Raw genomic sequence first — 25,192 nt, forward strand, 5'->3', positions numbered from 1 at the left:
TAAAGCTCCTGGTCCTGATCACAATTCAGCAAAGCCTGTGCATGACAATGGGATGACATCACCTATAGCAGAGAATCGCTGGGAGGAGTGTGAAGGCTTTCTGGCCGAGGTTAACTATCACCAAAAACTTCTGTGCCTAGTGTTAATTACAACTGATAACCCCGTGACACTATCAGCTCAGCAGCTTTTCAGCCTTTCCAAAGACATAAATAAACCATTCTAACAAAAATTAAATCATTTCTCCTCTCCTCCCCGTGCATACCTCTCCTCACGAAGGTGATGATTCTTGCTGAGGTACCTTCAGCCACCAGGCCTCCTACAACTCAGTGGTTAGCACTGCTGCCTCACAGCGCCAGAGACCTGGGTTCAATTCCCGCCTCAGGCAACTGACTGTGTGGAGTTTGCACGTTCTCCCCGTGTCTGCGTGGGTTTCCTCCGGGTGCTCTGGTTTCCTCCCACAGTCCAAAGATGTGCAGGTTAGGTGAATTGGCCATGCTAAATTGCCCGTAGTGTTCGGTAAGGGGTAGATGTAGGGGTATGGGTGGGTTACGCTTCGGCGGGGCGGTGTGGACTTGTTGGGCCAAAGGGCCTGTTTCCACACTGTAAGTAATCTAAGTAATCTAAGATGCTGCTCAGGTGAGCACGTGGGGGAACACCTCTGACCTAGCATTTACAACATCCACACACCTCTCAATGGATTGCACGATTGCAGGAATCTTGGCTAATCTTCTTCTCACTAACTTGGAGATTGGGGTAACTCTGAATCGTGGTTAGCCCTGAGCTCAAATCTGTGACTAGAGCAGAAGTCTATTATTCTAATTGAAGTTAGTGCTATGATGAACTGTTTCTTTGTCACTTTGAACCACTGGAGTATATCCACAGCTATAATATCTTCAAACAGTCACGATATGGAGAACCAACTTGGCCTTCCTTGATTTGCTGGGTTATCCAGTAACTGCATCACCCCCTCATCTGGCTTTATTAGGCCTCTGGGATGTAAATCAGAACAATAAGAGGGCAATACCTCACCCACATGGCAAAACACACAACTGTCAATCACCACCACCCCCTGTCCTCTGCCAGATCTCAGCAGCAAACTTAACATTCTACAACAGACCATCTCTCCAAGCAGAATTAATCCTACACCTTCCCTTTTGGATCCTCGCCTGGGAGTACTCCTTTAACAGAGGAGCTCAATTGGAGGCAATGTCAATACAAATACCGACAAGGAATTGTAAACAAAACCAGAACATCAAGGCAATTAACCAGGATTGGGATTAAACACTGCAGAGGCCAGACAAAGGGTGAAGATGATATTACAGCAGCAGGCACAAGTTTCCTGGGTTGGCAGAACAAAACTACTGCACAATGTCAACCGGAGAGAAGCAGATTATACTAAAGACAAAGGCTGGCCTTGTGAGCAGATTAAGCTGCAACATTGTACCAAGAACAGAAAGTCCTAGCTTCAATTCCCAGACTGAGTGCATTTGGCTGATCTCACCTGGACTGGAGACAATACACTGGTTCCAACTTGGACTGGGTGAGAGACTTAAATCAATGCCTCAAGTTATTCCACCTCTGGTCACATGAGTACGTGCTGGGTGAAATTACCATCAGACTCTGTCACTCAATGCCTGGCCAAATAGCCTGCTGACAATAATCAATTTAGCCTCACACTTGAAGAATTTGTTCACATATTATGAGATGTAGCACAAAGGCTTCCAGGTGTGGAAGAAAGGGCAATTCTTAAAACAGGAGCCACTGGAATTAATAATTCTTGCTGACAGCTGAGCTCCCTCGCAGTAACATCAATGTGGCCATAAACAATCCTGAGCTTCCAATCAAGTAGGATTAAAATTACAAGAGAGACCAAGCATTAAGAAGGGTGAAGAAGATATGACGCCAAAGGCATGTGCTTTCTAATTGCTAAGGATGGCACAAATCAAAGAAACAGGTCTGCTCTTGTGGGTAAAGATACTTCATAGAATCGAAAGGTCTTAGATTCAATCCTCCATTTTGTGCATCCTCCATCAAATGGCCATAAAGGGAAAATTAGCTGCAACATTGATCCTCGCACCCCAAACTTAGTCATGAGGAAAACTAGTCAGAGTCTTGCTCACAGCCGCAGCCTGTGGAACGGCACTCCATTCAGCCTAAGACAGAAACTTCAAAAGAAGGCTGAAGAGAACTATGTTTAACAAAAGACACTGACATTATCTCAATTAAAGCACTGACTTTGAAAAGCTGATTAGTTGCGTAGTTCATACTCACAAGGACTTGGAAGAGTGCCACCAGTAACTGGCTGTTAGCGATGTGATCAGTGTGCAGGATGCCCAGGTTAATCCAGCTCATCAAGCATCGGAAGACTTTAATCACCAACTTCTCATCGTGACTACAGCGCTCCATGTAGGCTGTCTGAAAAATTCCCAGATACGAGGTGAAGCTTTATAAAACACAACCTCAATACAACTCACGCACTATTTAATGCCTTAAAGGATGTCCTGACAATAGGTATTTTGGGGGCGACTATAGGTGAAGCCTTGGCCCTTAAGAAGGGTCCATTAATGTCTGGTCTGAATCCCAAACTAACAGTATACAAATGCACAGTCATGAAAAGGAAAAGACTCTTTGGTCCATACAGCCTCTACCACAAAACTGCATTCTCTCTGCATCACAACGTCCCCAACACAGTGTAAACCAAGTGATTGTTTGAGGGCTGCAACAATGATGAAAAGCCCAGAAACAAAAAACATAGAGTCATCGAGTCCTACAGCATGGAGGCAAGTCCTTTGGTCCAAACTGGTCCATGCTGACCAAACTGTTCAACAACGCTTACCTTATTTCCCAGCACTTGGCCCTTCTAATCCTTTCTTTTCCATATATTTGTTCAAATGCCTTTTTAAACGTTAATATACCTGCCTTACTTCTGCTGACAGCTCATTCCATATGTGTACCACTCTGTGTGTAAAAAGGTTGTCCCCCAGGTTCCCTTTTATTCTTTCCCCTCTAACTTTAAACTGATCCCTTCTAGTTTCTGATTCCCCAACCCTGGGGAATATTCAGCCTTATCCATGCATCTCATGATCTTATACACTTTTATAAAATCCTCCCTCAGTCTCCGATGCTCTAAAGAAAAAAGTCCTAGCTTGTCCAACCTCTCTTTATAACTCAAACCGTTTAGTCCTGGCAATACCCTAGTAAATTTCTTCTGCACTCTTTCCAGTTTAGAAACTTCCTTTCACAAGGTGACCAAAACACAACACTCCAAGTGTGGCCTCACCAATGCCGCGTACAACTGCAACAACTTCCTAACGTCTTTACTCACTATCCTGACTGATGAAGGCCAGTGTGCCAAAAACGTTCTTCACTGCCCTGTCTACCCGTGACTTCACTTTCAGAGAACCATGCACCTGAACTCCAAGGTCCTTCTGTTCCAATACGCTCCTTAAGGCCCTACCATTCACCATGAAACAGTTACTTTGATTTGACTTTCCAAAATGCAAGACCTCACACTTACCTATATTAAACCATTTTGTGGCCCATTTCCCCAGCTGATCAAGGTCCTGCTGCAATTTCTGACAACCTTCCTCACTGTCCACGATACCACCTATTTTAGTGCCATCAGCAAACCAATTTATCATGCCTTGTACATTCTCATCCAAATCATTGATATAGATAACAGCAATGGGCCCAGCACTGAACCCTGAGGCACTCCACTAGTCACAGGCTTCCAGTCCGACAAGCATCCTTCTTCTGTTACCCTCTGTTTCCTACCATCAAGCCAATTGCGTATCCAATTTGCCAAAAAAACACCGAGAAATGTCTGCCAATCCTCCTCCGGCACTGAAAATCATGGAGAGGTCTCCATTAATCTTCAAAATGCCAAACAAAGGGTGTACAAGATACAAATATTGAGAGGTTAAATCTGAAGAAAATACTTCCTGTTCATAAATGACAATGTGTGCGTTTTTGTTTCAGAACCAGTCATGAATTCCGTGGTTTAAGTCAGTCCGGATACAACACTTTGCTGGAAGCTGGCCTGCCTTCAATCAATTCTCCTCAGATAATTGAAGGGCAGTTTAAGAGCTATCATTTAACAGCAACATGACAGGAACAGAGATTCCGCCATCACCACATGCTTAAAAATAAAATGGTCAACTAGAGCTGGCCTTGCAGGGAAATGGTCTAGAACACAGTTCCCGATCACTGTCTAATGATCTCCCCAGGGTTTACGGGCATTTAGGTATCTGCTAAGGACAGGATAGAGCTGAATTGTGACACTGACTAACTGAAGAGCCTGTTGATATTTCACAACGTTAGCTCGAATGGCTACTTGGACAAGGTGGCAGTGCCTGTGGAACTGCAGTCCAAAAGCCAGCACACTAAAGGAGGATGGGCAACAAGTCAGTGCTGAAGATACCATGATTTTATTTTGCACAGGGTCAAGTACATTCAGATGAAATTCGTTCCCAAAAACAGCTCACCAATAAGCCAATCACCATGCTGGCATTGTAGGCCAAGTCCTCGATGACCTCAGTCCTTCGGTTGGTGCCAATTCGTAGTGAGCGGCTGTGCACTTCCTCTGGGAGCACTGTCAGAATCTCCAGCAGGAACGGGAGTGCAGACTCGTCATTGCCATATCTACGAGTCAGCACATGTGGAGTGACGATTAATCAAACCTTCTTTAAACACCCAAAGCAAACAGCGGTTTTGGGCACTCAATTACTAAAGCAAAATACGGTGGATAGTGGATGCACTAAAACATAAACAAATACACGTCAAAAGAATTCTCGGCAGCTCAGGCAGCATGTGAAAAGAGAAACAGAGTTACTGTTTCTGTTCCAATTGATCTTTCATCTGAACAGTTCAGAACAGAATGTGTGGACGAAAAGTCATCTCAACCTGAAATGGTTTCTCGCTTCACAGATGCTACCTGACCTGCTGAGTATTTCCGGCATTTTTATTCTTACCAAAGCTGGCCGAGGAAATTTGGTTAACAAGTGGAGTAAATGGTTCCCTCAGCCTGGCATGAGCCTCCTTTGTCAAAAAAAGATTCTGAGGAAACCTCAACACGCTTTCCAGAGGACAATTTCACTTCACTAATGTTGCAATAACGTAGGGATAAGGAGGAGAAACAGAAAGCACTGGGATTACACAAAAGGCTTACTAGCTTCTGAGAGAATTCCCAAGGTAGTAACCCAGTTGCCCACCCCAGCAAATTCTAAGATTTTAACTTTCGACAAGCACTTTTTCACAGTTCAGAACAAATACCGGGTGGTGGGGGTACATGGGCCAAGATGGGCAAGGGAAAATGTTTTAATTTATTCATTTATTGAATGTGGGCATCGCTGGCAAGATCAGCATTTATCGTCCATTCTGGATGCTGTTGAGAAAATGGCAATGAGTCACATTCTTCATTACAATGGAATACCTTCCTGATTTCAGAATTCAATCAAGCTATCGAGCCACATCGCTGTAGGTCTGGAAACACACAGAGACCAGACTGAATAATAAAGGACAGATTGCTTCCCTAAGGGATATTAGTAAACCAGATGCAAATCACGATCATCATTACTGATAATATATTTTATTCCACATTTATTTAATTAATTGAATGGAAGTGTGGATTCTAAGTCCAAACCTCTGATCCAGAAATGAATCATTTGTCCACCAATGCCCCACATCTTTAACGTATAAAAAAACACTCACTTCTCAATTAACGTCTGGACACAGCTTTTCCATGATGTCATCTGTATGGCAAGGTCTGCAACAGCAAGAGCTAGCTGGGTCCAAAAAAACAGTGAGTCATTATTGTTGCTGAAGGAAAAAAAACACAAGGGATGGAATATTTGCGCTTAATCATTGGCAAATTCTGTTATACAAACAGGGCAGAGATACTAGCATTTTACTTTGTATTTTGGTGTTTCTCTGACTGTCGCTGGGACCAACACCTTACATCACAGCGACTGACCGATCAAAGTACAGCAGCAAAGCCCCCAAAAATCCAATTATTCTAATCCAGAAACCCAGGCAGTGATGGCAAGAACTGGAATTCAATCATTACACACTTAATGACCTTTTATTTACAGGGGTACGGGTCAACTTTATAAACATCACCGACCAAACCTGAATGACCACTACTGACACTGAAGCTGCTACACTTATTAGAGCATCCAGTGAACAAAAAATATACTTAAGCAATGAAGGCATGGAAGATATAGAATGTAGGGAAATAGACGGCGACATCTTGAAAAATGTCCATATTACAGAGGAGGAAGTGCTGGATGCCTAGAAACGCATAAAAGTGGATAAATTCCCCAGGACCTGATCAGGTGCGCCCAAGAACTCTGTGGGAAGCTAGGGAAGAGATTGCTAGGCCCCTTGCTGAGATATTTGTATCATCGATAGCCACAGGCAAGGTGCTGGAAGACTGGAGGTTGGCTAACATGGTGCCACTGTTTTAGCAGGGTGGTAAAGACAAGGCAGGGAACTATAGACCAGTGAACCTGACCTCAGTGGTGGGCAAGTTGTTGGAGGAAATCCTGAGGGACAGGATGTACATGTATTTGGAAAGGCAAAGACTGATTAGGGGTAGTCAACATGGCTTTGTGCGTGGGAAATCATGTCTCACAAACTTGATTGAGTTTTTGAAGAAGTAACAAAGAGAATTGATGAGGACAGAGCAGTAGATGTGACCTACATGGACTTCAGTAAGGTGTTCAACAAGATTTCCCATGGGAGGCTGATTAGCAAGGTTAGATCTCATGGAATACAGGGAGAACTAGCCATTTGGACACAGAACTGGCTCAAAGGTAGAAGACAGAGAGTGGTGGTGGAGGGAAAGCCTGTGACCGGTGGAGTGCCACAAGGATCGGTGCTGGGTCCACTACTTTTTGTCATTTATATAAATGATTTGGATGTGAATATAAGAGGTATGGTTAGTAAGTTTGCAGGTGATACCAAAATTGGAGGTGTAGTAGACAGCAAAGAAGGTTACCTCAGATTACAACGGGATCTTGATCAGATGGGCCAATGGACTGAGGAGTGGTAAATGGAGTTTAATTTAGATAAATGCGAGGTGCTACATTTTGGGAAAGCAAATCTTAGCAGAACGTATACACTTTTTGGTAAGGTCGCAGGGAGTGCTGCTGAGCAAACAGACCTTGGAGTGTATTTTCATATCTCCTTGAAAGTGGAGTTGCAGGTAGATAGGATAGTGAAGAAGGCATTTGGTATGCTTTCCTTTATTGGTCAGAGTATTGAGTACAGGAGTTGGGAGGTCATGTTGCGGCTGTACAAGACATTGGTTAGGTTACTTTTGGAATATTGCGTCTCCTTCCTATCGGAAGGATGTTGTGAAATTTGAAAGGGTTCAGAAAAGATTTACAAAGATATTGCCAGGGTTGCAGGATTTGAATTATAGGGAGAGGTCGAAAAAAACTGGGGTTGTATTCCCTGGAGTGTCGGTGGCTGTGGGGTGACCGTATAGAGATCTATAAAATCGTGAGGGGCATGTATAGGATAAATAGGCAAAGTCTTTTCCCTGGGGTGGAGGAATCCAGATCTAGAGGGCATAGATTTAGGGTGAGAAAGGAAAGATATAAAAGAGACTTAAGGGGCAACCTTTTCACGCAGAGGATGGTACAAGTGTGGAATGAGCTGCCAGAGGAAGTGGTGGAGTCTGGTACAATTGCAACATTTAAGGAGGCATCTGGATGGGTATATGAATAGGAAGGGTTTGGAGGGATATGGGCCGGATGCTAGCAGGTGGGACTAGATTGGGTTGGGATATCTGGTCAGCATGGACGGGTTGGACCGAAGGGTCTGTTTCCATGCTGTATATGTCTATGACTCTATCACTAAGAAATCACCCTTTAAAAGGGCACTTCAAGAAAAAGCCAAAGCTTTCAAATATAGGAGCCCAAGCAAATCTTCAATTAAAACTAACCACCTCAATATCATTCAATGTTCAATCATTCTACAATTAACAATCAACACAATCTTCCCCTATCAAACTCGCTCTATGGTTACCTCCATTTTCAGCTGCTTCTGGCTCAGTCAGGCTCAGCGCTATTTATCAGGTTCTTAACAGCTTTCTTTGCTAATGGTGATGCTAACAATTTAAGAGAATCAGTTAAGCTAACAATGTGGGTCAACTATGCTCACTACAAGTGGCATACATTCATATGCAGAGGCCCCTTTGCAAACAAAGAGAATAAATTCAAGCTCTGCATCTTTCTTGAATTACTGGGAGCTTGGGGAGTTTAGGAATCCTTCTCACCTTTGCCTTAGTAACATCTCGGCCAATCAGAAGACTTACCAACCAATCGGCACTCTCCTTCTGACATATAAACTGCTGAGTTCATTTGAAATTTGGTATTCTTGCTTTTGTCCTTGTGACTGCAAGATGAAAAACTTTGACAACTTGCTTTCACTTTAACAATGTTCATGTTCTACCAGGTAGAATTAATAATTTGGATTCAGATCAAGTTCCTTTAAAATTCAGATCCTCCAACCTTTGACCAGGTGCCAAATAGAAGTCAAACCGAATAAATTAAAAGCATTGATCAAAAGAGTAGCAAAAGGCTCCTCTTGGGGCTCAGTGGTAAGTTCCCCGCCCCTGGACTGAGGGGCCTGCATTTAAATCGCACCTGTTTCAGAGATGAGTAGTGACATCTTTGAACAAGCTGATTAGAAAAATAGGTGAAAGAGAAGCAAACTGTGTTTAAACCCTAATGGAATGGAAGAAGTCAAGAGTCGGAATTACATCAAATTAGCCTAGAAGCATGTCATTCTGTCCAACTAGTAAATACATGCTCCCTACAAATCTCCACCACTCCTCTTCATTTAGTAAATCCTTGTGTTCCATTATCCCACTCAATTAACTAGCTTCCCTGTAACTGCAATGTTATTTACCCTAACAACTCCATGCAGAAAGAGATTTTGCCTACCATCCATCTTGAATTTATTGGTTCCTGTGTTATATTTGTGACCCATTGTTTTGGAATCCTTAAAGGAATTAGCTGACCAGCCTCCCTGACTTATTCCTCAAATAAGGAAGGTGTAAAATTTAAATAAATTCCTTTTGCTTTTGAATAAGGGTCCTTGAGTTAATATGTGTAGCTTCCAGCTTGCATGAGTGAGTCACAGGAAGGTGTCTCAAACATTTGACTGAAGCTAGCTGTCTCACGCTGTTACTTTGAGGTACACACTCAAGTAGTTTGCTACTTTAACAGGATGCTGGCACCAAGCCAATAAGACATTTTTGCCTCCCACACAAATAAATGATGTGATATCAGTGCTGGTGGGATGCCAGTTTACTAAGATGTATATCCTGATGATTTGTGGACCATATCAAACAATATATTCCTTGAATGTTCCAGTGTGCAGCTCACCAAATATGTTCACCCAGCCTGTGCTTGCAAACTTTGGAACACTATGTCCAACATCAGATGAACAATATTTGAACAATATTCAAAGTTTGTGAGAAGATTTGTAGCTCGGGTGCTCGTTGTTGTGGTTCTGTTCGCCGAGCTGGGAATTTGTGTTGCAGACGTTTCGTCCCCTGTCTAGGTGACATCCTCAGTGCTTGGGAGCCTCCTGTGAAGTGCTTCTGTGTTGTTTCCTCCAGCATTTATAGTGGCTTGTCTCTGCCACTTCCGGTTGTCCGTTCCAGCTGTCCACTGCAGTGGCCGGTATATTGGGTCCAGGTCGATGTGTTTGTTGATAGAATCTGTGGATTAGTGCCATGCCTCTAGGAATTCCCTGGCTGTTCTCTGTTTGGCTTGTCCTATAATAGTAGTGTTGTCCCAGTCGAACTCATGTTGCTTGTCATCTGTGTGTGTGGCTACTAAGGATAGCTGGTCGTGTCATTTCGTGGCTAGTTGGTGTTCATGGATACGGATCATTAGCTGTCCTCCTGTTTGTCCTATGTAGTGTTTTCTACAGTCCTTGCATGGAATTTTGTACACTATGTTGGTTTTGCTCATGCTGGGTATCGGGTCCTTTGACCTGGTGAGTTGTTGTCTGAGAGTGGCTGTTGGTTTGTGTGCTGTTATGAGTCCTAGTGGTCGTAGTAGTCTGGCTGTCAGTTCAGAAATGTTCTTGATGTACGGTAGTGTGGCTAGTCCTTTGGGTTGTGGCATGTCCTCGTTCCATTGTCTTTCCCTTAGACATCTGTTGATGAAATTGCGGGGGTATCCGTTTTTGGCGAACACATTGTAGAGGTGTTCTTCTTCCTCTTTTTGCAGTTCTGGTGTGCTGCAGTGTGTTGTGGCCCTTTTGAACAGTGTCTTGATGCAACTTCTTTTGTGTGTGTTGGGGTGGCTGCTTTCATAGTTCAGGACTTGATTTGTGTGTGTGGCTTTCCTGTATACCTTTGTGGTTAATTCTCCGTTCAGTGTTCTCTATACCATCACGCCTAGGAATGGGAGTTCGTTGTCCTTTTCGTCCTCTCTAATGGTCTCATTCGATGTAATGGCACTGTTCACCTCTATCGACAAAACTCTAGCCAGAGAAACAATAGCCAACCAGCTGGACATACAGAACAGACAACAGGACGGGGAACCTACCCACAAAGACTGCATACTCAAACTACAGGACCTGTGCCTCACAACACACTTCACATTCAACAACCAAATATATGAACAAATCAACGGCACACCCATGGGCTCACCCATCTCTGGACTCATAGCAGAAGCTGTAATGCAAAGATTAGAACAAACAATCTTACCACAAATTCAACCCAAACTCTGGGTCAGATATGTGGATGACACCTTTGTAATCGTTAAAAACAAGAAATAGAGAACACACACCGGATCATCAACGCCACACTGACAGGAATCCGATTCACTAGAGAGGAAGAAAAGGACAACCAACTCCCATTCCTAGACGTGATGGTACAGAGAACACATAACGGAAAATTCACCACAAAGGTATACAGGAAAGCCACACACACAGACCAAGTCCTGAACTACGAAAGCAACCACCCCAACACACACAAAAGAAGTTGCATCAAGACACTGTTCAAAAGGGCCACAACACACTGCAGTACACCAGAACTGCAAAAAGAGGAAGAAGAACACCTCTACAATGTGTTCGCCAAAAACGGATACCCCCGCAATTTCATCAACAGATGTCTAAGGGAAAGACAATGGAACGAGGACATGCCAAAACCCAAAGGACTAGCCACACTACCATACATCAAGAGCATTTCTGAACTGACAGCCAGACTACTACGACCACTAGGACTCATAACAGCACACAAACCAACAGCCACTCTCAGACAACAACTCACCAGGACAAAGGACCCAATACCCAGCATGAGCAAAACCAATGTAGTGTACAAAATCCCATGCAAGGCCTGCACAAAACACTACATAGGACAAACAGGAAGACAGCTAACGATCCGTATCCATGAACACCAACTAGCCACGAAACGACACGACCAGCTATCCTTAGTAGCCACACACACAGATGACAAGTAACATGAATTCGACTGGGACAACACTACTATTATAGGACAAGCCAAACAGAGAACAGCCAGGGAATTCCTAGAGGCATGGCACTCATCGACAGATTCTATCAACAAACACATCGACCTGGACCCAATATACCGGCCACTGCAGCGGACAGCTGGAACGGACATCCAGAAGCGGCAGAGACAAGCCACTATAAATGCTGGAGGAAACAGCACAGAAGCGCTTCACAGGAGGCTCACAAACACTGAGGATGTCACCTAGACAGGGGACGAAACGTCTGCAACAAATTCCCAGCTCTGTGAACAGAACCACAACACTGAACAATATTTACTGAATAAATCTAACTTTGTGAAGAATTACACTGGAAACTAAATTTTGATGTGATTCATTTGTGCTTACTGGAATCGATATATATATTCACACACAGGATGTTTCTCTTTGTAGGTGAAAGGAATATCCATACATTTTTTTAAATTAAGGACAGTTAATGGAGACAGCTAATCCCTCCTGCATGCCCAGGTCTGACCAAACAGAGTAGACCTCCCTCACCAAACTGTTTTTTTGGCTAACTAAAATCGACAGTTAATAGTTCACACTGCATCTCCATGCTAATCACGGTCCAGCCAATCAGCATCCCATTCTCACTTGGTATAAATTCACTCTTCCCCCTCTCCAAGTTTGGCTCCTCACATGTCCCTCCTGATAAGTCCAAATTAAAATCTTAGGCCTTGTGCCTCTTTTTGTGTTCCAAACATTAATTACACTTTGAATTTGGGCTTGGGAGGCAGGAGGGAGAGATAGCTGGATAATTGGGAAGAATAGAAGGACTGGTGGTGGCAGCAGGAATGGCCACGTGTTCAGATTTATCAGCAATTAAATGCCATCTTTAAGAAGTGCTAATAGAATACTGAATTGGTTTCGTGAAAAGAGATACAGAATATTAAAAAAATGAGATTTAATAGTCAATTTAGAAACAGTTTCCCAAGAAATCAATTAGAGTACTAGCAGATTTAGGCTCTGAAGTGTAGAACTTGTTTTACTGTATTGTTCTTTCACAGGACATAGGTTCCACTGACAATGCCAGCATTTGTTGCCTATTCCTAACTGCCCTTGAACTGAGTGGGTTTCCAAATGAACCAGGTGGGTTCTTTTGAAAATCAATGATAGTTTCATGATCACCATTATTGAAGACAATTTTATACTCCAGAATTATGATTTGAATTTAAATTGTACCAGCTGTCATGGGGGCTGGTGGGTAGAATTTAAACCCATGTCCTCAGAGCATTAGAGTAGACTGCTGGATTACTGAGCACAGTGACATTAGTACTTTACCAGTGTCCCTCAAGAGGCAAAAGATCGGGTGTTGCACAAATTCACCAGGAACCCGCCTCACATGAGAAAACACAAACATTAACTTAAAAACTGTGGCTATTATTAATTATTGCAAAGATGATGCCACGATGGCTGGAAATTCAAAGTTTTACAGTAAGGGTTCCAAAATAAAAAGGCAGAAACAAGATTCAATACATGAACTTTAAAGTCACAGCACGAGGGGATAATTTTCTGGTAAAGTACTTGTGAGGCTATACAATGCAGTGAAGCAGAGAAATTACACCATTTAAGATTAGACTGGGGAGTTGAAACAGAAGGACATGGGAACAGAATGAACCCATGGAATTGAGACTGCTCCTAACGTGGAGACAACCTGTCTCCATGTTGCAATTTCAATACCGTTTTGTCAACTAGACACGTACGTACTCAGTACTGTATGATGTTAGCCTGGCCAGTGGAACAAATCAACATATCAGGACACTGATATGATAGCTCAGCTACCAAATACACAAGGAGAAAGTGAGGACTGCAGATGCTGGAGATCAGAGCCGAAAATGTGTTGCTGGAAAAGCGCAGCAGGTCACGCAGCATCAAAGGAGCAGGAGAATCGACGTTTCGGGCATGAGCCCTTCTTCAGGAATGAGGAAAGTGTGTCTAGCAGACTAAGATAAAAGGTAGGGAGGAGGGACTTAGGGAAGGGGCGTGGGAAATGCGATAGGTGGAAGGAGGTTAAGATGAGGGTGATAAGCCGGAGTGGGGATGGGGGCGGAGGCGGAGGCAGAGGCAGAGAGGTCAGGAAGAAGATTGCAGGTTAGGAAGGTGGTGCTGAGTTCGAGGGTTGGGACTGAGACAAGGTGGGGGGAGGGAAAATGAGGAAACTGGAGAAATCTGAGTTCATCCCTTGTGGTTGAAGGGTTCCTAGGCGGAAGATGAGGCGCTCTTCCTCCAGCCGTCATGTTGCTATGGTCTGGTGATGGAGGAGTCCAAGGACCTGCATGTCCTTGGTGGAGTGGGAGGGGGAGTTGAAGTGTTGAGCCACGGGGTGGTTGGGTTGGTTGGTCCGGGTGTCCCAGAGGTGTTCTCCAAAACGTTCCGCAAGTAGGCGGCCTGTCTCCCCAATATAGAGGAGGCCACATCGGGTGCAGCGGATGCAGTAAATGATGCGTGTGGAGGTGCAGGCGAATTTGTGGCGGATATGGAAGGATCCCTTGGGGCCTTGGAGGGAAGTGAGGGGGGAGGTGTGAGCGCAAGTTTTGCATTTCTTGCGGTTGCAAGGGAAGGTGCCGGGAGTGAAGGTTGGGTTGGTGGGGGGTGTGGACCTGACGAGGGAGTCACGGAGGGAGTGGTCTTTTCGGAATGCTGATAGGGAAGGGGAGGGAAATATATCCCTGGTGGTGGGGTCCGTCTGGAGGTTGCGGAAACGACGATGGATGATACGATGTATATGGAAGTTGGTGGGGTGGTAGGTGAGGACCAGTGGGGCTCTGTCCTGGTGGCGATTGGAGGGGCGGGGCTCAAGGGCGGAGGAGCGGGAAGTGGAGGAGATGCAGTGGAGAGCATCGTCGATCACGTCTAGGGGGAAATTGCGGTCTTTGAAGAAGGAGGCCATCTGGGTTGTTCGGTATTGGAACTGGTCCTCCTGGGAGCAGATGCAGCGGAGACGAAGGAATTGGGAATATGGGATGGCGTTTTACAGGGGACAGGGTGGGAGGAGGTGTAGTCTAGCCATGGGCACCCGCATGGGCCCCAGCTATGCCTGCCTCTTCGTAGGATATGTGGAATAGTCCATCTTCCGCAGCTACACTGGCACCACCCCCCACCTTTTCCTCCGCTATATCGATGACTGTATCGGCGTTGCCTCGTACTCCCACGAGGAGGTTGAACAGTACATCCACTTTACTAACACCTTCCACCCCAAACTCAAATTTATCTGGACCATCTCAGACTCCTCCCTCCCTTTCCTAGACCTCTCCATTTCTATCTCAGGCGACTGACTCAACACGGACATTTACTATAAACCGACAGACTCCCACAGCTACCTAGACTACACCTCCTCCCACCCTGCCCCCTGTAAAAACGCCATCCCATATTCCCAATTCCTTCGTCTCCGCCGCATCTGCTCCCAGGAGGACCAGTTCCAATACCGAACAACCCAGATGGCCTCCTTCTTCAAAGACCGCAATTTCCCCCCAGACGTGATCGACGATGCCCTCCACTACATCTCCTCCACTTCCCGCTCCTCCACCCTTGAGCCCCGCCCCTCCAATCGCCACCAGGACAGAACCCCATTGGTCCTCACCTATCACCCCACCAACCTCCAGATACATCGTATCATCCGTCGTCATTTCCGCCACCTCCACATGGACCCCACCACCAGGGATATATTTCCCTCCCCTCCCCTATCAGTGTTCCGAAAAGACCACTCCCTCAGTGACTCCCTCGTCAGGTCCACACCCCCCACCAACCCAACCTCCACTCCCAGCACTTTTCCCTGCAACCGCAAGAAATGCAAAACTTGAGCCCACACCTCCCCCCTCACTTCCCTCCAAGGCCGCAAGGGATCCTTCCATATCCACCACAAATTCACCTGCACCTCCACACGCATCATTTACTGCATCCGCTGCACCCGATGTGGCCTCCTCTACATTGGGGAGACAGGCCGCCTACTTGCGGAACGTTTCGGAGAACACCTCTGGGACACCAGGACCAACCAATCCAACCACCCCGTGGCTCAACACTTCAACTCCCCCTCCCACTCCACCAAGGACATGCAGGTCCTTGGACTCCTCCATCACCAGACCATAGCAACATGACGGCTGGAGGAAGAACGCCTCATCTTCCGCCTAGGAACCCTTCAACCACAAGGGATGAACTCAGATTTCTCCAGTTTCCTCATTTTCCTTCCCCCCACCTTGTCTCAGTCCCAACCCTCGAACTCAGCACTACCTTCCTAACCTGCAATCTTCTTCCTGACCTCTCCGCCCCCACTCCGGCCTATCACCCTCACCTTAACCTCCTTCCACCTATCGCATTTCCAACACCCCTCCCCCAAGTGCCTCCTCCCTACCTTTTATCTTAGCCTGCTAGACACACTTTCCTCATTCCTGAAGAAGGGCTCATGCCCGAAACGCCGATTCTCCTGCTCCTTGGATGCTGCCTGACCTGCTGCGCTTTTTCAGCAACACAATTTCAGCTCAGTACCAAATACACAATGCAAAATTTCAAGCTCAGTCCACTATCAATGAGCTGCTGCAGTACAATTAGATCCATTTCTGAATAAGTTTATTTGATCTTACTGCAACATAAGAATGGTGTGGAGGTTTTATTTTAATTTCTCCGAGGATCCTTAGTCTATGGAGTTCTCTGTCCCAGTGAGATAGAAAATCATAATTGCAAGGGGAGGCAGAGTTTTTTTAAAATTCATTCTTGAAATGTAGGCATTGCTGGCTAGGTTAGCATTTACTGCATCCCTTATTGCCCAGAGGGCAGTGATAGTGAAGAAGGCATTTGGTATGCTTTCCTTTGTTGGTCAGAGTATTGAGTACAGGAGTTGGCTGTACAGGACATTGGTTAGGCCACTATTGGAATATTGCATGCAATTCCTATCGGAAGGATGTTGTGAAACTTGAAAGGATTCAGAAAAGATTTACAAGGATGTTGCCAGGGTTTGAGGATTTAAGCTATAGGGAGAGATTGAATAGGCTGGGGCTGTTTTCCCTGGAGTGTCAGAGGCTGAGGGGTGACCATACAGAGGTTTATAAAATCATGAGGGGCATGGATAGGATAAATAGACAAAGTCTTTTCCCTGGGGTAGGGGAGTCCAAAACTACAGGGCATAGGTTTAGGGTGAGAGGGCAAGATATAAAAGAGACATAAGGGACAACCTAAAGATGGCAGTGTATGGAATGAGTTGCCAGAGGCTGGTACAATTACAGCATTTAAAAGGCATCTGGATGGGCATATGAATATGAAAGGTTTACGGGATACGGGCCGGGTGCTAGCAAGTGGGGCAAGATTAGGTTGGGATATCTCGTCGGCATGGACAAGTTGGACCGAAGGGTCTGTTTCCATGATGTGGGTGTGGATTCACATATAGGCCAAACAAAGTAAGGATGGCAGATTTCTTTCCTTGTAGAACATTAGTGAATCAGTACGGTGACTCTGTGGTTAGCACTGCTGCCTCACAGCGCCAGGGACACGGGTTCGATTTCCACCCCTGGGCACTGTCTGTGTGGAGTTTGCACACTCTCCCTGTGTCTGCATGGGTTTCCTCCGGGTGCTCCGGTTTCCTCCCACAGTCCAAAGATGTGCAAGTCAGGTGAACTGGTCATGCTAAATTGCCCATAGTGTTAGGTCCATTACTCAGGGGTAAATGTAGGGGAATAGGTCTGGGTGGGTTACTCTTCAGAGGGTTGGACTTGTTGGGCCAAATAGCCTGATTTCACATTGTCGGGAATCTAATGTAAATGACAGTCAACCATGGTTAATGGTCCCCAGAACATGAGCCTGGGTTTCTAGTTATATTATCAATGTGCCAGTTCCTTCTCTGCAGTTTATGGGCGTTAGGTAGCAAAGTTGATGAGGCCAAATATTATTGGCTACATTCCTAATAAATGGCACAGTAGGCTTGAGGGGGGGGGCAAGGGATCATTCCTGCAGCTAACCTACATACATTTTACCGGTGTCAGTATGGCTCAGAATTGGGCTTGAGCAAAACATTCCTCAAGCGTGTACAACTTACAGATGCTATCGAGACCCATTCACAAGGAATGACAACAAAGCTACTGATGCTAACGGAATGCCAACTCAGCAGGAAATGGTGGAAGGAGACGGTGGTGAGGCTGGGGTGGGGGTACATCTGTATGTGCACTAGACAGGAGTCTGGGACCCAGGGGTTGAAAGGCCACCATCAGATTCTTTGGTGAGTGAGTGCAAGTGTTGAGCTAACTCCCCGATGTACCTGTGTGACGATGGCCTGGGACAGGTCCTTCAGGCACTCCAGGTGCGTGAGCAGAGAGTCGCGGAGTGAGGAGTGCATCTCCGGGGGTAGCTCATAAAATGAGTACTGAATCTTCATCTTCATCGTTTGGGCAGCAAAATAGCAAGACTCGATGTCACGCTGGAGCCGCAGCAGTTGGTCAGAGATCTGCCACGAAAACATCTGGCCAAAAGGAACAATAAGAAGTTGGTTAATATTTACACACTTTGACAGCTGGTACAGAATTAAACAAGACTTCCTTAGGTGTTAGTATTGATTTATTCAAACTGATTTCAGATGGGTTTCTTTCAAAAAGATTACATGTTGTGCATATAGTGACACATGACAGGGAGCAGGTGAATTTGGCTCCAAAATACTCCTGACCCTGTCTGGGTCTGTTGTATATTCATTGATGGAGACCGATGAGGAAACGACATGTCATATCTCCAAGTCTGCAGATGATACAAAACTGTGTGGGACACTATACTGTAAGGAGGATGCAGAGAAGCTTCAGTTTGACTTGGACCAGTTCAGTCAGTGCACCGATGCAGTGCAATGGGGATAGATGTGATGTTAACCAGTTTGGTGGCAAAAACAAACAGACAGATTATCTGAATAGGGATAAATTGGGAAAGGGGGGAGATGCAATGAGACCTTTGTGTCCGCAAGCACCAGTTGCTGAAAGTAAGCATGCAGGTGCAGCAGGCAGTGATGGCGCAAATGGTCCACTGGCCTTCATAGCGAGAGGATTCCAGTACAGGAGTAGGGACATCTTGTTGCAAATGTCCAGGGCTCCGGTAAGACGTGGTGCATTGGTTTGCAGTTTTGGTCTCCTTATCTGAAGAAGGATGTTCCGGCCATTGAGGGAAGGTTGACCAGACTGATTCCTGAGATGGTGGGACTGACATATAGAGAGGGATTAGATCAATTAGGACTAGATTACTAGAATTTAGAAGAATGAAACTTTTGAAATTCTAGATTTAGACCAGGTAGCTGCAGGAAGGATGTTCTCAATGACCAGGGAGAACAGAAACAAGGATCACAAGATAAGGGGTAGGCCTTTTAGGACAAAGATGGGGAGAAAATTCTTCACCCAGAGGGTAGTGAATCTATGGAACTCCCTGCCACAGGAAACTACTGAGGCCTTTCAACAAAAATGTAGATATAGTTCTTAGGACTAAAGGGATCAAAGAATATGGGGAGAAAGTGGGACCAGAGCACTCAGGTGGATAATTATCCATGATCATATTGAATGACAGAGCAAGCTCCAAGAGCTGAATGGCCTACTCCTGTTCCTATATCCTATGTTTCTAAGATGACTGTGATTAATTAGCAACTCCAGTATTGTTGTATCATACCTCTACCATGAAAGCAGGGAGTAAACTGTTGATCTGGTGACACTATGATCCAAAAATCTGGACGTTTGTTAGATATACTCCAGGTTACTCTCAGGATTTCTTTCTTGTATTGACGCTAGTTGACAATCCTATCTGCTGAATTGCAGATAGGAACTCAATTCTGACCAACGACAATATGCAAATGAATAAACACAAGCCCGGTCCACGCATCAATAACCAAGCACTTACTTACCGATTTCTGGAATTCATCCAGCCAGGCTGAGGCCCTCTCTTTGCCCTGTGGCTCTGGATGATGGTACAAAGCTTGGACGGCTTGATAGACCGAATCTAAAGTGACCTCCCCTTCCATCCTGCCACCTAGAATCCAACAAACAGGTAAGTTATTACACGAGCCCTCAATGTAAAACCTTTGCACACTCGGTGGCATTGCGTCCACGTTTTTAATTGATCCTTCATCAGTAACCAGCCTATATTAGTAGGACCTAAAGTGACTAACCCTTCTCACAGGAACAAAGCAAACAAATCCATGCTCATTGCAACTTAGGAATAGGAGCAGGAGCAGGCTTTTCAGTGTGTTGAGCCTGCACCCCCCCCCCCCCCCCCCCCATTCAATAAGGGCTTCAACTCCACCTTCCTATCCACAATATCTCAGTCTTAAGGCTTCCACAGCCTGAGATAGGGAATTCAAAGATTCATTAACCTTTGGATGAAGTTACTTCTCCCATCTTTGTCCAAAATAACCATTCCCTTATCCCAAGTCTGTACTCCACATACTAGTTTCCATGAACCAGGAAATGATTTCCCAGCATCCACTCTATCAGGCCCCTTCAGAATCTTTTATTCTTCAATGACATTGTGTCTCATTCTTCTAAACGCTAGAGAATATAGTCTCAGATTACACCTGTCGTAGGGCAAATTTCTCACCTCAGGGACTAATCAGGTCAACTTTAGCTCTATTTCCTTCAATGCACATGCATCCTTCCTTAAATAGACAGACTAAAGCTGCAGTCAGAGAGTATTCAAGTGGTTGCATTTGTGGGTTACAGGGAACAGACAGACAGCAAATAAACTGCAACCCTATGTTTCCAGTAATCTACACGTTAAGTTTGTGATTTCACCAGATCTTGGTGTCAGGAATTAACACACAAAGCGAAACTCGCCACACCTTAAATTTGAATAGGACAAATCAGAAAATGTGATCCAAACCAAACAGGATTTAAATAAACCAGAAAGTCAAAGACTCAAGTCAGGCAGCATCTGCGGAGACAGAAACAGAGTTAATGTTTTGAGTCCAGTATGACTGCTTCAGAATAGAAACAAGTTGCTTGTCTATGTAGCTGGATTTCCAGGACTTAGATCAGTGCTGCAGGTTCAAGAAATACTCCTATAGAAAACACACTAGTGGGCTAAACATCTGTTGGGTTTAAAACAAACATTATTAGCAAATGCATGTGTTAACATAAAGCCTCATGTGTATTGACTTACTTGGACTTAAGTTGTGGGAACATATCTGCTTAAATAGATACAGCAAGGGGACAGGTGAACATATGACTGCAGGGATACACTCATGTGAGCAAGAAAATCTAGACAGGTTCTAAAAGAAGCCAGACACGTGCATAGTAACATGCATTGATATAAGATCCTGGCTGTGAGGATAGTAACATGCAGATGTATGATAGTCTAGATGTGAGCACTGAAATATGCAACGGTTATAGTAATACCCCAGGCACAGGTAGCGGAACAGTGAGGATTAAAGTGCCTGCACATTTATGTGCAGAAGTACAATGAAACACCAAGTGTGTGCAAAGTAACTGCACACGTGCTGCAGAAGCATCTTTAGTTTCAGCATCAGACATCACTTAACACCAGAGTTTAGATCAGAGTGGTGCTGGAAAAGCACAGCAGGTCAGGCAGCATCCGAGGAGCAGGAAAATCAAAGTTTCGGGCAAGAGCCCTTCATCAGGAATAGAGGCAGGGAGCCCCCAGGGTGGAGAGATAAATGAGGGAGTTGGGGCTAGGGAATGTACATCCAATCCTTCTACATCTCCATCCGCCATGACCAGGGCCTCCAAGCCCTCTGTTTCTTCCTCTCCCGACATCCCCAACACTACCCTTCCACTGACACTCTCATTTGTTTGGCTGAACTGGTCCTCACCCTTAACAATTTCTCCTTTGAATCCTCCCATTTCCTCCAGACCAAAGGGGTAGCCATGGGCACCCCTATGGGCCCCAGCTATGCCTGTCTCTTTGTTGGCTACGTAGAACAGTCCATCTTCCATAGTTACACCAGCGCCACTCCCCACTTCTTCCTCCGCTACATTGATGACTGTGTCGGCGCCAGCTCGTGCTCCTGCGAGGAGGTTCAGCAGTTCATCAACTTCACCAACACATTCCACGCCAATCTCAAATTTATCTGCACCATCTCTGACACCTCCCTCCCCTTCCTGGACCTCTCCATCTCCATTAATGACGACCGACTTGACACTGATGTTTTTTTTACAAACCCACCGACTCCCACAGCTACCTGGATTACACCTCTTGCAAAAATGCCATCCCGTATTCCCAATTCCTCCACCTCCGCCGTATCTGCTCCCAGGAGGACCAGTTCCACCACAGAACACACCAGATGGCCTCCCTCTTTAGAGTTTGCAATTCCCCTTTCCACGTGGTTGAAGATGCCCTCCAACGCATATCATCCACATCCCGCACCCCTGCCCTTAAACCCCACCCATTCAACCGTAACAAGGACAGAACCCCCCTGGTCCTCACTTTCCACCCTACCAACCTTTACATTAACCGCATCTTCTGCTGACATTTCCGCCACCTCCAAATAGACCCCACCACCAGAGATATATTTCCCTCCCCACCCCTTTCCGCAAAGACCGTTCCATCTGTGACTACCTGGTCAGGTCCACGCCCCCCAACAACCCACCCTCCCGTCCTGGCACCTTCCCCTGCCACTGCAGGAATTGCAAAATCTGCACCCACACCTCCCCCCTCACCTCCATCCAAGGCTCCAAACCAGCCTTTTACATCCATCAAAGTTTCACCTGCACATCCACTAATATCATTTATTGTATCCGTTGCTCCCGATGCGGTCTCCTTTACATTGGGGAGACTGGACGCATCCTCGCAGAGCGCTTTAGGGAACATCTGTGGGACACCCGCACCAATCAACCCCACCGCCTCGTGGCCCAACATTTCAACTCCCCCTCCCACTCTGCCGAGGACATGCAGGTCCTGGGCCACGTCCACCTACGCTCCCTTACCACCCGACGCCTGAAGGAAGAACGCCTCATCTTCCACCTCGGAACACTTCAACCCCAGGGCATCAATGTGGACTTCACCAGTTTCCTAATTTCCCCTCCCCCCACCTTACCTCAGTTCCAACCTTCCAGCTCAGCACCATCCTCATGACCTGTCCTACCTGCCAATCTCCCTTCCCACCTATCCACTCCACCCTCCTCTCTGACCTATCATCTCCATCCCCACCCCCATTCACCTACTGTACTCTCTGCTACCTTCTCCCCAGCACTAACCCCCGCCCCCTCCATTTATCTCTCCACCCTGGAGGCTCCCTGCCTCTATTCCTGATGAAGGGCTCTTGCCTGAAACGTTGATTCTCCTGCTCCTCGGATGCAGCCTGACCTGCTGTGCTTTTCCAGCACCACTCTGATCTAAACTCTGCAGTCCTCACTTTTGCCTAATCACAATACCAGGTTTATGTCCAACAGATTTATTTGAAATCACAAGCTTTGGAGTGCGGCTCCTTCGTCAGGTGGAGAAACACTATAATCTGGTGTCGTCTGACTTCTGACCTTGTCCACCCTTGTCCAACACTGGCATGTCCACATCTCAGTTTCTGTGAGCAGTGCTTTTTTTCAGGGTCACCTGTATCAGTGACTGCCCCCAATGACTGATTACTGACATGTACATACAACGAGGCGCCTGACTGCAAATCAACATTGAAGTGCGATCAACAAGTTACAGTGATACTATCAAGATCTCTGTTTTATACTCTCATAACTCAGAACTATTGTTAGCAGTGTCAACATTAAAGACTACCATTAAGGAATTCGAAATTCGTGATATAGTGATTCATGCCTTGACACTGCAATCTACAGCACTAAAACTTCTCATTCTGATAAACAATGGACCTCATGACCTAAGTTAGCTTATAACGAACTGCCAAGTGTCATTCTGTTAAATGTACACAGAGAGGCTGTGACTTCAGCTGTCTCCTCCCCACAAAACACTTCCATGCGATTTCTCACCTTTAGCTGGGCAATGAGCCTTCTGTAAGAAAGTGGAATCGAAGCCTGCAACTTGCAAAGGAGGGGGATAACTCAGGAATAGTACTGTATACAGAGAACCAGTGCTGGACTGTAATCATGCCAGATTCTGAGCGCATCAGTCACTTAGTTGATCATGCAACTGAAAGTCATGGGCCTTCTATAAGACATCCCTCACTCTTCTAAACGCAAATCAGTATGGGCCCAACCTACTCAAACATTCCTCAAATGACAAATACTTTCATTGCAGGAATCAGCTGAATGAAACTGGTACAACTCTCCAACGTCACCCCAGACAAGCAGCTACCCTGTACTATCTGAATTTGGGGTCTTGGTGGCATCCAATCTGCCATTACTAGTCTATGCTGTTCCAGGTTCTTCTACTCCTGCCCTTAAACTCAAACCCTTTAGGCTCTGATATCAGTGTAAGGTGAACAGACTATTCCTGAAGTGACTGTCTAAACAAGATACAGAACACCTGGTCAAGATTCTGTGCAACCAAAACACTGCTCTCTTTGTGCTCTTAATAATGTACTTCTTTTTTTCCACCACAGCATCATCTGCCCCCAAATGATGTTGGAATGATTTTGGGGAGGGGGGAGGGTGAGGGTTGTGATGGTGTGTGGATGTGAAATATTGGGGGGGGGGGGGGGCGGATGTGGAGGCTGAGTGGATATGAGGGGATGGTACCCCAAGTGGATATGGGGAGGAAGCACATGAATGGATGGGGTTCGCGTGAGTGGATTTGGGGCGAGATTCTGGGGTTGTCAGGGGAGGGGGGTGGCAGGTGTGGGCAGTGGGGGTGGGGATGTCACGGTGGTGGGGGAGGGGGGTGTGTCAGAGGATCTGTGCAGTGATGTGCAGGAGGGGTTGAGAGAGGAGGGGGATGGGAATGGGGGTGGAAGGAGTAAGTGATGGGGGAGTGATGGGGGGGTGAGGGGGTGTGGGTGGGGGAGGGGGTGTGGGTGGGGGAGGGGGTGTGGGTGGGGGAGGGGTGTGGGTGGGGGAAGGGGGTGAGTGTGAGGGGATCTGTGCAGTGATTTACAGGAGGGGTTGAGGGAGGAGGAGGATGGGAATGGAGTTGGGAGGAGGGGGATGGGAATGGGGATGGAAGGAGTAAGGGATGGGGAGTGAGGGGGTGTGAGGGTGGGTGGGGGTGTGAGGGTGGGTGGGGGTGTGAGGGTGGGTGGGGGTGAGGGGGTGTGAGGGTGGGTGGGGGTGAGGGGGTGTGAGGGTGGGTGGGGGTGAGGGGGTGTGAGGGTGGGTGGGGGTGAGGGGGTGTGAGGGTGGGTGGGGGGTGAGGGGGTGGGTGGGGGGAGGGGGTGAGTGTGAGGGGATCTGTGCAGTGATTTACAGGAGGGGTTGAGGGAGGAGGAGGATGGGAATGGAGTTGGGAGGAGGGGGATGGGAATGGGGGTGGAAGGAGTAAGGGATGGGGGGGATGTGGAAGAGGAGGATAGGAGGATGGGGGGATGGGAGGATGGGGGGGGTGAGGGGGTGTGAAGGAGGGTGTGGGTGGGGGAGGGGGTGAGTGTGAGGGGATCTGTGCAGTGATTTACAGGAGGGGTTGAGGGAGGAGGAGGATGGGAATGGAGTTGGGAGGAGGGGGATGGGAATGGGGATGGAAGGAGTAAGGGATGGGGGGGATGTGGAAGAAGAGGATGGGGGTGAGGGGGTGTGAAGGAGGGTGTGGGTGGGGGAGGGGGTGAGTGTGAGGGGATCTGTGCAGTGATTTACAGGAGGGGTTGAGGG

General features: G+C 46.4%; 1 protein-coding gene across 3 annotated transcripts in view; it reads right to left on the reverse strand.

Annotated features, from left to right (window-relative positions):
- The window catches only part of LOC140489307 (transportin-3-like), a 69,808-nt gene that overhangs the window by 44,243 nt on the left and 373 nt on the right, over positions 1–25,192 (reverse strand). For 2 of the 3 annotated variants that reach the window (XM_072588704.1, XM_072588703.1), the window contains exons 2-6: positions 19,381–19,505; positions 17,773–17,973; positions 5,710–5,783; positions 4,485–4,641; positions 2,272–2,415 (exon numbers count right to left, since the gene is read on the reverse strand). In XM_072588704.1, the coding sequence (XP_072444805.1) occupies positions 2,272–2,415; positions 4,485–4,641; positions 5,710–5,783; positions 17,773–17,973; positions 19,381–19,497 (693 nt within the window). In that variant the 5' untranslated portion in view covers positions 19,498–19,505. Of the gene's footprint in view, positions 1–2,271; positions 2,416–4,484; positions 4,642–5,709; positions 5,784–17,772; positions 17,974–19,380; positions 19,506–23,422; positions 23,481–25,192 lie in introns of those variants that run through there. The other variant, XM_072588705.1, reaches the window with a different exon arrangement.

The sequence above is a fragment of the Chiloscyllium punctatum genome, chromosome 18, assembly GCF_047496795.1.
Source record: "Chiloscyllium punctatum isolate Juve2018m chromosome 18, sChiPun1.3, whole genome shotgun sequence".
Classification (NCBI taxonomy): Eukaryota; Metazoa; Chordata; class Chondrichthyes; order Orectolobiformes; family Hemiscylliidae; genus Chiloscyllium; species Chiloscyllium punctatum.